Here is a 16,565-nt window from a genome sequence, read left to right on the forward strand (position 1 = left end):
CACCGTTGGCTTGAGTGAAACGGTCGATTCGGCGTCAATGGTTTGCAGGCAACCAAGCACGACCCTTCCGGCAACTCAACTTGAGAAAGTACAATCGCCAAATGTGTCAAAGACAATACCTTGATTGAAGCTTTCAGGTGCAATCGAGCCAGGTTCAAAGGTGCTGTTGCCTGGAAAGTGGCCACGTGATTAGGCGTCACCTTCCCGCAGGAGCACGTCCGAACGCGATCCAACCAGTCGCGCAACTTCTCCCCACCATTTCGCACCTTGCAGGCCAAGCACCCAACGACTTTTCCCAGCGCCACAACGTCCTCCCATTGCGCAACGATCTGCAAACATTTTATCCTGTGGATCAGATACTTACTTCTGCAATGTGGCTGCTAGAGAACGAGGGAAACGCGCTCGAGGGTTCGTATTGAGCTTCCTGCTGACAGCTGCCAGCGACACGAGCTAACGCGATTGATCCCAGGCCGGCGCATCTGGCTGCGCCCCGGAAAACTGTATCTCTTTGGCCGAACATCCGCGAATGTCGAACGTATGCGATTCAACTGACTCCCGAATGACTCACGTTGCTGACAACTGCAGCCGGAACCCTCACGATCGCCCACAAGACCATCTCGCGCAAGCACATGACGATACAAGTCGACAAGGTTCCCGAAGGCGACAGCGTACGTTCTAGTTGGGTATACGTAAGGCAACTCTGCTGATCTTATTCGCAGCAAAATCTGTCTAGTCGGTCGACGATAACGATCGAAGACTTGAACACGAAGGCGGGCACAACGGTCGATGGACACAAGTATAAGGGCGAGAAACATGTGGTGACCGAAGCGACGGCAGAGATCAAGATTGGCGGTTGCACGGAAGTCTTCCGGTACGGTCGCATTCTGTCGCGAAAAAGTGAACTGCTGCTGACCATTTTCTAGGTTGACATGGCACCCGGTGGTGCTGACCTTCAGTTTCTCTAGTCGCGAAATGCAAGCCGACCCCTTGTCCCGACTGCGAGCCGACGTCGAGCAGCTGGACATCAAGCTTACATCCGAATACGATGTTGAGCATACGACACACGTGGTGGTAAAAAAGCGTAATACGTCAAAGGGCCTTCAAGCTCTTGTTAATGGGAAATACATTGTGACGGACTCATTTGTCGATGCGATTGTTGCGGCAGCGACTTCGGAGCCAACAGCTATATGTGCGCTGGAGGATAACTTCGACAGCTCCTGGCCCGATGCCTTAACCCACTTGCCTCCACGTGGCGGCGAACCTGTCGAGCGTCCTAACGCCGCTTATGCCCCCGACGAAGGTCGCCGCGGCATCTTTGAGGGATACACGTTCATTTTCTACGAAAAGGGCCAGTTTGAGAATCTTCGCGCGCCCATCATCAACGGCAAGGGCAAGGCGCTTTACACAAAGGTGACCCCCAACGCGACTACTGTCGACGAGTTCATTCTGTACGTCAAAACAGAAGCAGGCGAGAAAGGGCTTGGGTGCTTTGAAGATGGCAGCGAGGGACGAGGTGTTGTTGTCGTCCGCTATACTCCTAGCAAAGGTGATGCCATGGCCTGGTATGCAGAATTCTTCACTCAAGTCTCACTCCGATTGGACCATAGGCCCATTGAGCAGAACGAGTTCCTTGAGGCGATTCTCGTCAAAGACGCCAGTATTCTGCGTCGGCGTCTGGAGATTGACCCTACTCAGGAGCCTCCACGCACAGCGCCGCAGCAGGCTTCGAGCAGTGACTCGATGGATGTTGACCAGCCCGCCCCTTCACAACACACACCCCAAGAGTCTGCACCGTCTGCTCCACCAGTGAGACCAGCTCGTGTGCGAAGGGCAGCCACCAGACGTTTTGCTGGATTCGATAATGACGACGACGATGATGATCCCGTGGTTCCCAAAGAACCAGAGAGCGTGCCTGTCAACACTCAACCGGAGACCGAGGAGGGGTTATTCGTGTCGCAAGAGGCGGCCGCACTTGATGAAATCCCAGAATCGTCACAAGAGACGAGAACCAGGAGGTCACAGAGGAAGCGGCCTCCAGTAGAGGATGACAGCATCATGGATGATATTATCCCAAATGTAGCCGCAGCCAAGCGACGACGGATTGAGGCTGGAGAAGATCCAGACCCGCGACCTAAGGAGCCCGAACCTCCAAAGGCTCCGGAGCCGAAGCCTGCTACCAAGGCCAAGAAGGTGAAGCAAGAGATTGATGTCCTCGAAGTCGCTCGCAAACGTCGTGAAGAACTGGAGGCTGCGGCCAAGGCCGAAAAGGATGACCTTCGCAATTTGCCAGCCGACCTTGACTTGGCAGAGATTGGTCGGAACCAAACCACGGTGGCTATGCCTGTACGTCAACGGCCGGCAACCAGGACTCACGAGGAAGACGTAGCGAGCGGCAGATGGAACCCTGCCTGGAATGGACGCAAGAATTTCAAAGGCTTCGTACCCCGTGGCGAGCTCACGGGACGACCGCGCCAGAAAGTCATTGTCCCTCTAAAGGAGGTCAAGAAGAAGGATTATGGCATTGGCGATGAGTACTGGCTCGAGGACGATAGTCAGAAGAAGAAGAAAGACGACATCCAGAAAAGCGGCAGGAATACTAGTCAGAAGAGTGGCACGAGTACTGGTCAGTCTGCCGCTTCCCGACGTGTGTTACTTCAAGATCGGGGCACAATTAGCATTGTCAGCAGCGACGAAGAGGATGAGACGCCTGCACCCGAGCCCGAGCCAGAACCCGCCCCATCACGATCGAGAAGCTCCCGCGCCACGACGACACAGTCTCAAGCTACTAGCCAAAGTCAGAGGACGACGCGCGGCAAGAGAGCAGCGCCGCCTCCGGCTCCGGCCGACGAACCACCTGCGAAGAAGACCCGAGCGGCGAGGAAACCTCGAGAGGTGGCTGACAGCGATGAGAGTGACGACGACGACGGGCTGAAGTTCAAGTTTAGGAGACGCTGAGATAGCCCAAAGCTGATCCTGAAGGCCTGCTGTTCAAGTGGAGCGACGAGTCAAAGGGAGCTATAACGCGAAGTCGGGCAAGAAGGCTCTCAAGAAGCCGTGCCCGCGAAGCTGGCGAGGGCAGCAAGGCCGACGACAATGATGCGGACGGCGACGCTGAGATGGTTGACTACAACGCCAGCGAGAAGGATGCGGACGATGGCGCCGAGGAGGCCAACTAGCGATGTTTGTATGATTGCGGTCGCTGTGAGCGGTGCGTCTATTATGGGGTATCACTCTATCAGTATCTGTATGCAGGGTCGACCTGTTAATACACAGCGTAGTAACCGTATGTGCCTGTCTCTCTCTTCTAAAATGTGCAAAAGAAGGGGTTTAATCCATCTCATCCATGGCGCTCGGCTTCGCGCCTTCTTCCTCGTCCACCAGCAGCCCGACCAAACACGCCGAAAGCATAGTCTCGTAGTTGACCCAGGGGTGGATCTCCCCAAACAGCTTCGTGCCGTCTCGCCCGGCGCCGCGGAGCAGCTCGGGCTCGCCGGCGGGGTGGTAGGGCAGGTAGGGGGTGATGTTGTAGACGCGGCCGCCGAGGGCCATCCAGGCGTCCTTGCCCTTGCGGCCGGTCATCTTCTTGAGCATGGAGGGGGTGACTTTGAGGTAGGGCGTGGAGGGGGGCAGGTTGCGCAGGTCGGCGTTGGGAGCGGAGATGCGCGCCCAGTCGAGCGGGGAGTGGCCGGGCGTGAGGATTACTTTGCGGCTTGGTTTGGAGGGTTTGGCGGAGTGTGTTGGCGGCGGTAGGAGCGAGGAGGAGGAGGAGGAGGAGGTAGGGCCGCGGTTGGGGACGGGGCCGCGGGCGCGTTGGGGGGAGTTTGCGGCTGGGAAAGCGGCGAGGCGGGGTGGGACGGGGCCTCGTGAGGATGGTGGTGGGGGAGGCATGCTCCCGCGGCCTGGGAGGGAGTTTGTCGAGGTGTTGTTGAAGAGAGGCGGGGGAGGAGGCATGCTGCCGCGCCCGGGTGCTGGAGGGGGCGGCATGCTTCCGAGGCCGAGGGTCGGGGTCGGGTTCGCGCCTGTGGTTAGGCCGGTTGAGGAGGGTTCGTTGAGGGAGAACGAGGGTACGGCTGGGCCGGGCGGGGTGGAGGGGTTGGCTTTGGGTGTTGTTTGTTCCTCCTCTGGCTCTGATATCACCGGGGCCGGGGCAGAGGTCGCGTTCGGGCGGCGGACGATTGTGGGAGGAGGAGGCATGGCGAGGCCGTCGTTCTTCGGTGCCGGTGCCGGTGTCAGGTCGGGGTCTTCGGGGAAGTTGATGGATGGCGGGGCAGGTGCGGCTGCGGTGCGCTTTTGCTCGTCGGGGGCGGCGGTGCCGTTGCTTGGGTTCTTGTCATCATCCGGCGGGGGACTTGAGCGTGTCTTTGGTGGCGCCGGGAGGGATGGGGAGGGACGCCAGGTCAGGAGGAAGGGCGGCATGAAGGGGTGTATCCATGGCGGAGGGGCGACGATGACCCAGACGACGGAGGCGATGATGAGAGAGACGCCGATGTAGCCCATTTTTTGTTGTCCTTGATGGCGTCGCGTTGGAGAGGCCGTGGGGGGGCCGCGACAGAGGTTGGATGGGTCGTCGTTTGTTGAGTGAGGGTCCTGACAGAGAGGCAGTTCGAGGTTGACGTCGTGATGGGATTTGGAGAATGTTGCGCTGCGAGCGTCTTCGGTCTTTGTCAGCGGGTTCCACGGTCACGGTGAGTGGTCAGCTGTCTGGCGCGGGGCCCGCACTGGAAGCTGGAGAGGTGTGGTGGTTGTTCCCTTAACAGGCGGCTGCTAAGCGACAGGGGTGCACCGTGTCCCCTTTTGGTGGGGTTCAAAAGTGTTGCCTCGGAGGGCGGAATGACGCGCTACGAGATTGAGATTTCGAGATGGAAAGTCGCGAAGGAGGGAAAACAGATACGTACCGCGACGTTCCGCTAGCGCGTGCCCACGTTCAATTTGGCCCGGCCGGGCAACAACCCGGGATCACGGGAGGAAGGGGGGGAGGAAAATAAACGAGATGGGCGCTGTCAAGGGCCCAAAACAAAAATAAAGCAGACTGGGAAGGGTCCGACCTGAAGGGGGAAGGCACCGAAGGAGAGACGAAATGTCACCGCCGTCCCGAAGGTGAATCGTTTCCCGCCCTGCCGCCCTTGTCCCGCTCTTTGGCGATATTCTTTTCCTTTTTTATTTTCTATCTCTTGTGAGCAGTGAGTCTCCGCTAAGCTGCATTCATATATACCCAAGGTGTTATGGACCAAGGGTAGGTATCCGTAAGGCAGGCAAGAGTTCGAGACAAGCACTGCACACTGCACCTCTCGAACCAAATCACACAGCACACAAGACGAAATGTCACGACGGCAGACCTCTGAGATATCCGGGATTGGTTGTCTTGTGTCGTGTGGAGTGGGTTTGTGCAGGTTGGGACGCATAAATAAACAAATGCCAATCGAGATGAGGGGGATCCAACGGGCGGTTTCGAAGAATGACAACACGCCAGGAATAACATGGCCCAATGGACGATGGCCCATGGATAGTTTTGTGCCTTGCTGTGGACGATAGCGAACATGTCATATTGCATTATCTGCCATTCCCGTTCCCAGGTTCGCCTGCGCTCTCCTCTTTTTTTACGGATCCTCGGTGAGGTTCAAGCGTGAGAGAGGAGTCGAATATGCAACTTTGAGGCTTGCGGCTAACTGGGCTGCTACTGGACGCCCCCGTTTCGTGGAATCGTGAATGACATTCTTCAACTTGCGTCCTCCCCCCCGCCGCCGCTGCCCATTCCAATCTCTCAGTCACACTCACCACTCGTGGTCTGTCTCGTTTTTGATCCCCCAAGTTTCCCTATTCCGGCACACACACCTTGGACGCGTCTGTTCGCGGTTGGTTGCTGCTGCTACCTTACCTGCCCTGTGTCACCGCTACGCCGTTGATCATCAACCTGCATGTTTCAATCGGGGACCGTTTCGTGTCGAGTCAACGCTGTTTGAGAGAGACAAGCGCGAGACAACAAACCAACAACTCTTTTTCTTCTTCCTTTCTCGGTCTTGGTCTTTGGGCTGCAAAGCACATTGCCTCCTTTTTTTGACTCCTATCCGGACGGGACCCCAAGCTGAAAAAGGTGAAGCGGCGAAGTGGTCCATCACCGCCTTTTGCCTCACCGACGACGAACCCCTCCCCTCCCCTACCCCCCCTCTCGCACCCCCGACCTGCAGCAAGCAAGCACTTGTGCGTACGACGGGCACAGTCATACACACACGAGAGAACCGGCATCGTCGTCGACTGCCTCAAGCGGAATTGCAGGCCCTGCGAACCACTTTCCTCGAAGCCCACCGTCACCGGTAAACTGGGCACCTCGACAGTCGACCACCGCGCCCATCCCTGCTGGCTTCTATTTTTCTTTGCACATCTTTTGCAGGTTTTCATTTTGCAGCCTCGTTCCTGGGAAAGGAGTGCACGACGACGACAGAAAGAGGCAGGGAGCGCCCGTGTTCGTCCAATGTGGTTTTCCGTTTCCCGGCCATGGTAGCCAGTGAGAAGCCGAGGACGGAGGAGGAACCCCAGGAGTACCAGCACCTGTACCTGTACCTGTACCAGCACCTGTCCACCACCGCCGCCAGGAACCCGAACCGAACAGTCACCTGCAAATAGGTAGCGGCTGCTGCTGCCCAAAATGCGCTCGCTCACCTCCGCCAACACGCCGGCCGGCTGCAACAATCTGTCGACTGCTTCTGAAGACCTCACCAAGAACAAGCCCAAGAAGCCCGACCCATCCCGGCTTCACAGAAACATCAGGCCATCGTCGCTCTCGCCCGCCACCCGCAACCCCGCCCTGTCGTCAGCAGCATCAACAGCAGCATCGTCCAGGGCCTCTTCGCCTGCGCTGCTCTCGCCGACCTCGACGCCCTTGCGGCCCGTCTCACCAGCACCAGCATCCGCGGGTCGCAAACCCACGGTCGCCCAGATTCGAGCCCGAACCACAAATAATCCCGCTAGCACGCCCACGCGAAGGTCTGTCTCTGGCTCTGGCATTGGCAGCACTGGCACCACCACCAGCACCACCACCAACACTCCAACCAGCAGACCAAAGACTGTCGCTGCCGCTGGAACTAGTGCTGCGACTGCGACTCGCACTGCTGCCACTGGCCCACCAACCGCAACGGGGCCCCGGCCACGCATCACAGCTACCACCACTAGAAGTAGAAGTACTGTGACCGTAACCACAATTGGCGCAGGCACCACCAAAACATCAAACTCCCACTCCACCACTACAACCGCAACCGCCAACCCAACCGCCGCCGCCGCCGCTGCTACTGCTACTGCTGCCAATCCAAACCCAAACCCAAACACAACATCCTCTTCGCAACCACCACCCGCGACCGCCTCCAATACCACCACTACCACAACCACCGACGCCGACGACGCGGGTACCACTGCGGAAACTCCTGCTACTTCCCCTCAGGGTTCTGCCTCCGCCCGACGACAGCAACCTGCACTGTCCTCCAGCTTGCGCTCTCCCCTCCGCAACAGAGACCAAAATGTCCTGAACCCCTCATCTCGTCCTGCCAACGCTGCGCGAGCGAAGCCGTCGCCAACACCTTCGCCCACCTCATCCTCCACACCCGCATCCGCATCCGCCTCAGCATCTGCCTCTCCCACGCCCACCACAATGCCCCCCTACGACAAAGGGGGCAGCACGACTACCCGCCAGCCGGGAATGCCCTCCCTCACCGCAAAGGGAATGAATCGAGCTCCCCTCACCCCGAAAGTTGCTGCGAAACCAGCCTCCGTCGTGACCCCCCTGGGCCGCCGCCGCAACGATAATACGAATAACAACACCCAACACCCGACTTTACATGCCACTGCTGGGGGAGGAGCCAAGGACGACCTGACGAGTCCTGCGCCCTTCCTGGGCAATAATATCACACCGCGATCCGGCCCTCGCCAGAACCGCGTCGACAGCAATAATAGCACTCCCAACGGCACACCGAACCCCGACCGGACCAACGATTGGGATCACCAGCCCACTTTCCAGGCTGAGCCGGTAAGGAGACAGGTCGTTACCTTCAGCCCTGTGCCTTCCACCGCTGGCAACCGCCACGATGCCGACTCCAAATTTTTCTATGCGAGCGACGCCAAACCCTCCGCGCCCGCTCCCCAGCCCAAGCAGCCTGTTGCTGCTCCTGCCGCCCCACAGCGAGCTTCCACCTTCCTGTACGCCAATGGCAGCGCCGTAGACAAGAATCGGCCCACGTCCGCCGGCGTAGGCTTCACGCCGATGCTCGCTCCCTCGCTGGCACCGTCATTATCACCGACACTTGCGCCCACGCCGGAGCCGCCGCAGAGCAAGTTCTTTTATGCAAATGGAGCTCCAAATCTGGCTCCAGGCTTCAGGCCGTCGTCTGCAGCTTCAGGCACGGGGCCGACCATCGCAGAGTCGAGAAAGAAGGCTAGGAATTCAGCTGGCTCGGCAAGCGGTTTATCGCTTGCGTCTAGGCCCATGTCGCCCAACAAGCCGATACAAGCTCCAGCTGCTCCGCCATTGGTTAAGAGCAATAGTCAACCGCAGACTCGGACCCAGATGACCAGCCCGCCGCCCCTGGCGCCTTCGATGCACAAGCGCAAAATCAGCATGGACGCCGTCTCTCAGGTAGCCAGTCATGTCAACAGCCGGCCCGCGAGCCACGTCGGCTCTGACGCTGCACCTACCGATGCCATGATCATGTCACAGTTCATGGCTTCTCAGTCGCCGACTCCCTCCGGAGTGTCGTCTCCGACAATGGCCAGCTTCTTCCCTAACCAGCCGATCACGATAGCTTCGATATTGCAGGCAGCAGATGAGCTGAGCGAATCTGAGGGAGAGGAAGAGGAGGAGGACGATGACGACGACGATTCCAGGGATCTGGAAGAACTCCACAGCCCGACCCGGTCGAACCACGGCGACCCTTTGAACGATATGGTGAAGCACGCCAGGAGGGAACGCAAGGTGCAGGATCTGGAGATTACAAACGCTTCCCTGGAGGCCATTAACAGATCGCTCGAGAGGCAGCTCAGGAAACAGACGGCTGAATTGAGGAGGTACAAGAGACTGTCCCGGTCTGGCCGTCTGTCCTCGGCTCCCACCGCGCCACCAGCGGAGGAACCGTCCGAGCCGACCACGGGTCTTGGTATCGAAGGTGTTTTAGATCTTTCGGACCTTAGTGAGGAGGAGGAGGAGGTTGAAGCTGGAGGTGAAGGCGGGGTTGAGGGCGAAGGCGATTTAGAAGACCTCGAGGATTCCATGTTTGAGTCATCGGAGCTTGACGAGACGGACTCTGCCAAGTCGGACCCCGAGCGCGACACTCGGCGGAGGAAACGAGACGAAAAGCGACTTCAGCTGGATCTCACCAAGCACAGAGAGCTGCTTGTCGACAGTCAGAAGATCAATCAGAGCATCAAGAAGTGCTTGAATTGGACGGAGGAACTCATCAAGGAGGGCAAGAAGGCTCTCGAGTACAAGGTCCAACCCAGCGAGGTGAAGCTGCCACCACGTGTGCTCCAGCCGGCTTACCTGCGGGACAACGAGGATGAGGAGTCTCGCAAGGATGGAGCGTCAGCACCGAGCAGTCCAGTGGATTCCCCGAGGAGTCTCACGCCAAACTGGAGCAAAGAGCCGCAGGACCGCGATAGCGGTATCGAGCTGCCGACGGAGGGCTCATAACAGCGCCTTCAATACTACACATTATAATCTTTCAAGCAGACCGGGTCTCCCGTCGCGGCCTGGACGTTGCGGCGGCATCGCACAACATCACCACTCACGGAACATTTTCCTTTCACAAAATCACCAAACATTGCATCGGGAGACAGGATTAGTCGGAACCAGGCGTTTTCTATTTTCTCATTTGTCTACTCGGCCTTTCGGCATTTTAACGAAAGGAACGACATCATCGGCGAAGCATCATCTTTCCTCCCGAAAAGGGAGGGTAGAAACACTGCGACTGCTCATTTTCTGCAAACAAACCGGTTTTCCTTTGTCACACGTTTTTGTGTACCAACAGATACCCCAAAGCAACTTTACATATAAAGAACGGAACATACAAGGGCGGGCCGAGTGGGATTTGAAGTCCAAAAAGAAGGCGACCACAACTGATTTTTTCGCCTGCGCTTGGTTTGGGGAGGAAGTTTCGACCCTTGCGATATCTCTGCTCATGAGCAGGGGATGCAGGAAGAAGACCAAGAATCAAGACGGAAAGACGGAGGAGACGAAAAGGGGAACATGCAGATGATGACGAGCCGATGTGTATAATATCGATTCGAGTCAAATAAGACCAGTCAAAGACTCTGGTGATGATTTCAAGTTCATGCTTCTTGCGTTTGGCGGTGAGTGATGTCAGATGTGAAGATCAGGGGTCCATCCGGGTACCTAGCGGGGAGTTCCGAGGGCTGGGCGGCGATGAGGCTGAGGGTTCTGGACCAGGACTCTGTCTCGATCGGGATGGGAGACGGAAATATCAGGTCCCACATGGGTGCAAAAGGGGGCCGAGGTATTGCTTCTTTCGTACGCGGTGAATGTCTTGCTCAACGGTCTCAATTACGGGTGGTAGGGGTGTATACGGGAGGTGCAGAGACAATGCGTCGGGCCCTTGTGAGCCTCCTTTTTTGAAGAGCGTGGCTTGGGTGATTGCGATGTGTCCTGGGAGGGAGGGGAGCTTGTTGGCTGGGGGTGAGACAGGAGGTTGACTGGGGGCGTGGCCTTCGGCTCGGAGACGGAGGTGACGGGGAGCGAGGGGGGTTTTATGGGTGAACAGGCAGCCGACCGGATTGCGGATACTCGGTGGAGGGAGGATTGTGCATTTAGAGATGCTGGATGGCGATGCAAAAAGGAAGGAAGAGGGTGAGGAGAAAATGCAAAAAGACTCGGCCGACGGAAATGTCGGAGGCTGCTTGCCTCGTGGGTGAATCGAACACCCGATCTCCTCATTACTAGTGAGGCGCTATACCACTTAGCCAACAAGGCGCTGGAGACGACACTCTATATTTGGGACTAAGGATGGCTGGGGAGCGGTGTGGAGCCGACGTCCAGTTTGGCCGGGGTGCAGGCGTTAGTTTTGGTTTGGGCGCGGAGGTTTTGCCGACGACTGTTTTGTCTTTAGTCAAGATTTGGATTGATCTGAGGTTTTTTTTAATGCTTTTGAGGGGTTTCTGGGGCTTGGTGCTGGTTGTGGGTGGTTGTTTAGTTGGCAAGTGGCTTCGTCATGTCAGTCAGTGTGTGAGTGCTGGTGTTGAAGCTGCTGTGGGGTTAGGCTGTGTGGTGTTTGAGGCGGCGTTCTTTGGGGGGTACACCACGAACCCATTTCGTTCTTTTTTCGACTGATTCGTGGTAGAGCTCATGTCTTAGTCTGCTCTTTGCGAGTGACTCGAAGTCGATAGATGCTCCTCGTCAGTTGTATGGATGGAACATGATTGACAGTCCCCATCACCATGTAAGTGCGGACTGCCGTTTATTATTCGCGCCAAAGGCTTCCGTGACGACATGTTCTTTTACTCTTGGGCTCTGAAACTTATTATCCGAGGGAAGGCGGTTGGGCTTCAACCTTTTTGGTTCCTTGGGAGTTTCTCTTGCAGAAGATGTCGGCTTGCTCAGAGGACTTGAAGGCTGCGTGTGGGAATTGGGCATAAAATAAGCCACCCTTCGTTGAATACAGTTCAAGTTGGATGCTTTGATGAATCTCGGCGAATATTCCAGCCTCATTGCGAACTCCACAAACTCTACATCTCGATGGAGGACTCAAGGGCATGCTCATGATGAGCGGTGTCAGATGGTCGACACTGCGCGGCTCCTGCCCCTTCAGCATTGTCCTGCGCCTTCCTATACGTATTCAAGAAAATCATCCCACGATATTCAAAAGAGGAGGAGAAGTCTCCTATGCATTGCGTCGTGTGGCACGTATCGTGGTTGAGTTCGCTTGCATCGAGGTTTTCACCATCTCATGACGACAGTTTTACAGAACTCAATGCCATGAGAATGCGAAGAAGCCATTGGCTTGATGCTCTACCAAACACTTCGTCCAGCTTTCTTTATATACGCGCCTGGGATTGAGGCATCTCTTCTCCTCCAGCGCCGGTGGTTGCCCACGCGCAAGGCATGGCTTCAGCTCTAAGAGGCCGAAGATGGCTGCTGAGAAACGAAGACGTACCAGAAATGATTCTTTCCGAGGATTTGGCTGCCTGTTAACGAGGTAGAGATCATGCCACGTAAGTTTTGACTTTTTTGACTAACGTTGTCGGCCGCTCTCTATCTGTGGTTGGGACTCGCCGGCGTGGGTCTGTCGTCTTTGCCTTCGGGTGTATTCCAAGCGCATAGTCAATGCTGGGGAGACACCGATGAGTTTCTCCTTACTCTTGACGAGCTTTGGAATCCCTCTCAATAGATAGTGACGAGACTCCTATGACGATTGCCTTCAGTAGCCTGTTTCTATCTGAGACAAAAAAGGGTCGCATTGGCTTGTCTACCGTCAAACTGAGGAAGCTCGGTTTTTATGTTCACATTCAGGTCATTTATTGCTTGATTGATATCATAGCAAGTGCTGAGAAGAGATCTGCTGTTCTGCCACTTGCGGACACCTCATATCGACGGTGGTGATTGCACTACATCGATATAAATGATCCCAAACACCCACACAGCGTCTCAACAAGAGATAGCATTGCCAGTCATTGTCTCTAAATCGCCTACACAAGCTTGAATCCTGTTTCGGTGCAAGCTTTCTGAAGTAAGAATAGCATGGTCGCTGTCATGGGGTTGTATAGTCACACTATGATCCCCCGTTTTCTCTGGGCTATTCATGTATGATGCACTGCAGCTCTTTCAGACGACAGAAACCTCTATGAAAGTCACTGGTTGATTTAGAAGATTGTATTCTGTAAGCTGCTCGTGATTCGTGGTAATCGCCGTTTGCTGATCGGCGCCAGTCAGCCTTGTGTAGCGGTGCCAGACCCATTCGACCATATCTAGAAGCTGTGCCCCATTTGTGAGAGGGTGGAACAAGAACTTCATCTTATCCGGCATCTCTCATAAACTTTCCATGTAGATTAACGCTATTAAGCCACTGCTCCGCGGGGGAATGCTTGAGACTTGAAGCCTGAAAGTCATGGAAACGAGACGACATACTAATTTAAAAGCCCAAATAATTCTGTAAGTGCACACGAAAAAGGCAATGGGCCAATCCATGCGATACCTTTGGGCGGTTAGGTAGCGCAGTATCATTCTAATGGGCTATGAGTTGCCGTTCAGAGTGGTTGCCTTGAAATCTTTGTGAAGGAGGCAGCTTTCCGTGTGTTTCGTCATTTTGAATGTATTCACCGCAGTCAAATGTAGACAAGCGGTGAAACAAGAGTATTGGACAGATGATCCGTGTCACAATTTGTACATTCCGGAAGCTATGGCCACTTCCACAACGTTACGTTTAGCAGTACTATGCAAAACCATCTTCGGAAGGACTTTTCTTTCTCTTTGACGGAAGTTGGTCCGAACGCCCAGGTGATCGACCTGTTAACTGGCTCTCTATTATTGATCATCGCTGTTCGCGATGTATTCACTACATACGAGCAGACTGTTCATCATATCCAAGAAGAAAAAATGTACCAATACTTCTCGGCTGAGATCGGGACTGAAGCATCTCTTCAAGTCATTCGCATGCTTTCCTCTAACCAAAAGGACATCAAGCCCAACCCATCACACTTCGCAATTGTTGAACTCGATTCTGGGTTCCGTGGCACCAGGAAGCTTTTATAGCTGTTCACATGAATATGTTCCGGAAAGCATCGCAGTCTTGTTTTGGGATATCGACTGTCTTTAGGGGAGTTTTGTGTAGACATGATGATATCAAAGTTTTCAACCACCAGCATGTGCGTGTATTAAGTTAGGCAAGTACCAGTCTTAACTCTGCGCACAAATCTCAGGAATTCTTTTTATTTTATTATTTAATGAAGAGAAGCAATTTGTGAAAGGAATGGTTGCGCAATTCAACTTCAACTAACAAGTTTCCAAATTCCTAGCTCCAGCCCGGCGTTCTTCACCACAGCTTGACTCATGACAAATAAAATGTAGGTATAGCTCCTTATCGCCATTGCCTTACATTTTCTCAGTCCTAATCAAGCTTGTAGGTTATAGAGCTTTGAAATATCAAGTTCACCTTCATAATACAGCTTCTTCGGGAGTGTCGTGAGACGCTGCTGCTTCGCGGATCCGGATCCTCAACACGGAAAGCTCGGCATGAGCAATGCGAACATTGAAACGCCGATAAATAGCACACGAGGTAAGTCGCAACTCAAACGGAAGGACCAAGCCCTACTTTGGTAAAGTTTAAGGGCTCTTCATTAATCTCCTCCTAGTTCAAAGCAGAACGCGGAGAGTGCTACCTACTGAATCGCCCATACTCTATGTGCTATGAAAGTTCATCAACAACGGAAGCTTCTGTAAAAGCGAGTTAGAAATAGTCTCCTGAGCGAGGAGCTTTGGTTAAACCGGATTTTGACACAATTATTCAAGCCTGGACCTGAGCCCCCAAGTATCGACAGGCTCAAGTCATGGCAAACACATACTTTTGCAAACAATGTCAAATCGCAAACAGCTGGTGGTGAAGTTGGTCGTTTTCTTAGGAAATCAATTTCCCCCATTAGAGAGGAGACGTCTAACCATGTTGTTTGTGTTTATTGAGTGAGCTGCAGTTCAGAGACCGAGTCCACTACTGGCCAATCTCCACTGTCTCAGTCTTCCAATCCCCAGTCAACGAACCACCAGCACCAGCGCCGACAGACTGCAGCTTCTCCGGCTGCTGCAACAATTCTTTTGTAGTCACTCCGGGCCAAACGGCCATCCACCTCCCTGTCATCTTTACTTTCGCGTGGCCTGCCTTCCACACATCTTTTGAAACCCTCGGCTCGCGTAGCTCGATGACATTGCTTACACTCTCACCAGGAAGCAACGTAACTAGGGATTCGGCACTTGGTGGCATCTTGCGGGTAAGTTTGACGGCGTCGATGTGGATAGGCTCAGACGCCCCGGCGGGCGTGATCGACACCAGACCCAAGCCAAGAGCGGCCTCATCAAGGGGAGAATCCCACTTCAGGATCGTCACAGGAGTGTCAGGACTAGTGTTCTTGACCGATACCGAGACGCTGGGGGCTTTCGAGGCGACGGTCTGGGAGAGGCTCAGTTGCAGATGGGGAAAGGACGACGACTCGGAGTCGACCATCGTGGGCGTTGGTTGGGCCGAGAAGAAGTAGAGAGAAATGACAATGAAAGCGCCTATAGCTAAGGCGGTTGGGAGCGATAAACGTCCACGGCTGCGCTGCTGGGCGATCATGTGTAATAGCTCTGTCCGTGTCTGGCTGGTAACAGACTGGTATGATGCGAATGCTTTTTCTGCGGTTGAACGTTGAGTGAGTTGAGCGGCAAGATTGGTGACGGGCTTTTTGGGGGCCCCTTCAACTCTAAGACTGGATATATGCAGGTAGATGAGAAAGGCAAGTTGCCGTTGTAAGGCTAAGAAGGAAATGTTGCCATTGAAAGCGGGAAAAGTTGCCGTTACAAGAAGGCTGTCGTATTGTTCACTCTCGCTTTACGAATTTTCAAGGGGCTGCAACTCCTTAATGATGTGTTTGTGGTTCGTTGTTGAGTAACTAACAGGCTGAGGAATACGAGAAATCCATATATGAGAGGCGCAACTTGAGGCAACTGAGCAAGCGGCAAGTTTAAGCGACGTTTGCAGAATATTAAAACTTGCGACACGTGCGGGGCAAGCTTGTGCTAATTCTTGATGAGGCCAGTTCATTTCAAAGAGACCAGCCTAGAATCTTTCGCCTTGCCATGCCTCGCTAAAGGGTAAGTCGGTAAGTCGGTACCCCTTGAATCAACTTCTCACTTGTGCCAAGTCGGCCAAGAAAGCCAAGACATTTTCTGATTGGTGGTGCACGGCTGTGAAAACAAACAGCGAATTAGAAGACAGGATTTAAATCAACACACGGCTTCAATAACTTATTACAAACCAGGCAACTCCCCCACCATCACTCGTTGTGATCGACAACTCAGAACAACCATAATCTTCCGTGAAGAGGGGCCGGGACCAACTTGTGACTTTCCTTTTCAATCCTCCAATATGCTTACTAGTCAGTGTTGGCCAAAGTGCCGCCTCTCTGGAATTCGAAGGCACAGACAATTGTGATTCGACCCCTGTTCCCAGATCGCTGTCCATCAGCCTCAGTTTGTCCCGACGAACGTGTCGGAAAAGTAGCTGTCTTCAAGCCCCATCCCAAAATTGCTCGTTTTCAGTGGCGGAAAAAAGCATCTACACCTTGAGATTTCATTCTCCACGATACGACTCATGTTTCGGTCCAGGCTGAATGCAGCCTCCCACAGCGGGGCCGGCGGGTTGCTCCTTCACGAGGATGTGAAGTAATAAAGTCGTGCTCTTCCGCTGACGAAGGAAGGATATTCTAGTCACAATTCAACAGCTGAGCTGCTACCGACCAAGTCCGGAAGATAATTCATTCATCCGCTCATTCATTCATTTATTCATTCGTTCTTACGTTCGTTTCTTCCACATCCCTTAGCCAAA

The 16,565-nt window shown here is 54.4% G+C and overlaps 4 protein-coding genes and 1 non-coding gene across 5 annotated transcripts; 2 read left to right on the forward strand and 3 right to left on the reverse strand.

Moving 5' to 3' along the window:
* Positions 1-371: 371 nt before the first annotated feature.
* Positions 372-3,176, forward strand: COL26b_003865 (uncharacterized protein; the record flags this gene model as incomplete). Its single annotated transcript, XM_053176751.1, has 6 exons — positions 372-408; positions 470-535; positions 586-668; positions 720-871; positions 924-2,911; positions 2,968-3,176. The coding sequence occupies 6 exons, from the start codon at positions 372-374 to the stop codon at positions 3,174-3,176; spliced, it is 2,535 nt and encodes an 844-aa protein (XP_053039361.1).
* A 151-nt stretch (positions 3,177-3,327) lies between these two features.
* On the reverse strand, positions 3,328-4,497 carry COL26b_003866 (uncharacterized protein; the record flags this gene model as incomplete). Its single annotated transcript, XM_053176752.1, has 1 exon — positions 3,328-4,497. The coding sequence occupies one exon, from the start codon at positions 4,495-4,497 to the stop codon at positions 3,328-3,330; it is 1,170 nt and encodes a 389-aa protein (XP_053039362.1).
* Positions 4,498-7,639: 3,142 nt separating this feature from the next.
* On the forward strand, positions 7,640-9,670 carry COL26b_003867 (uncharacterized protein; the record flags this gene model as incomplete). The annotated part of the gene is given in 2 exon segments (XM_053176753.1): positions 7,640-8,014; positions 8,027-9,670. The coding sequence occupies 2 exon segments, from the start codon at positions 7,640-7,642 to the stop codon at positions 9,668-9,670; spliced, it is 2,019 nt and encodes a 672-aa protein (XP_053039363.1).
* Positions 9,671-10,894: 1,224 nt separating this feature from the next.
* COL26b_003868 lies at positions 10,895-10,966 on the reverse strand. The gene has a single exon. It is a non-coding gene; the product is annotated as a tRNA-Thr (tRNA).
* Positions 10,967-14,693: 3,727 nt separating this feature from the next.
* On the reverse strand, positions 14,694-15,203 carry COL26b_003869 (uncharacterized protein; the record flags this gene model as incomplete). The annotated part of the gene is made up of 2 exons (XM_053176754.1): positions 14,694-14,783; positions 14,916-15,203. 2 exons carry the CDS (start codon positions 15,201-15,203, stop codon positions 14,694-14,696), a joined length of 378 nt encoding a protein of 125 aa, XP_053039364.1.
* Positions 15,204-16,565: the final 1,362 nt, after the last annotated feature.

Source organism: Colletotrichum chrysophilum, assembly GCF_026319265.1.
Source record: "Colletotrichum chrysophilum strain AFK26 chromosome Unknown scaffold_22, whole genome shotgun sequence".
In the NCBI taxonomy this organism is placed as follows: Eukaryota; Fungi; Ascomycota; class Sordariomycetes; order Glomerellales; family Glomerellaceae; genus Colletotrichum; species Colletotrichum chrysophilum.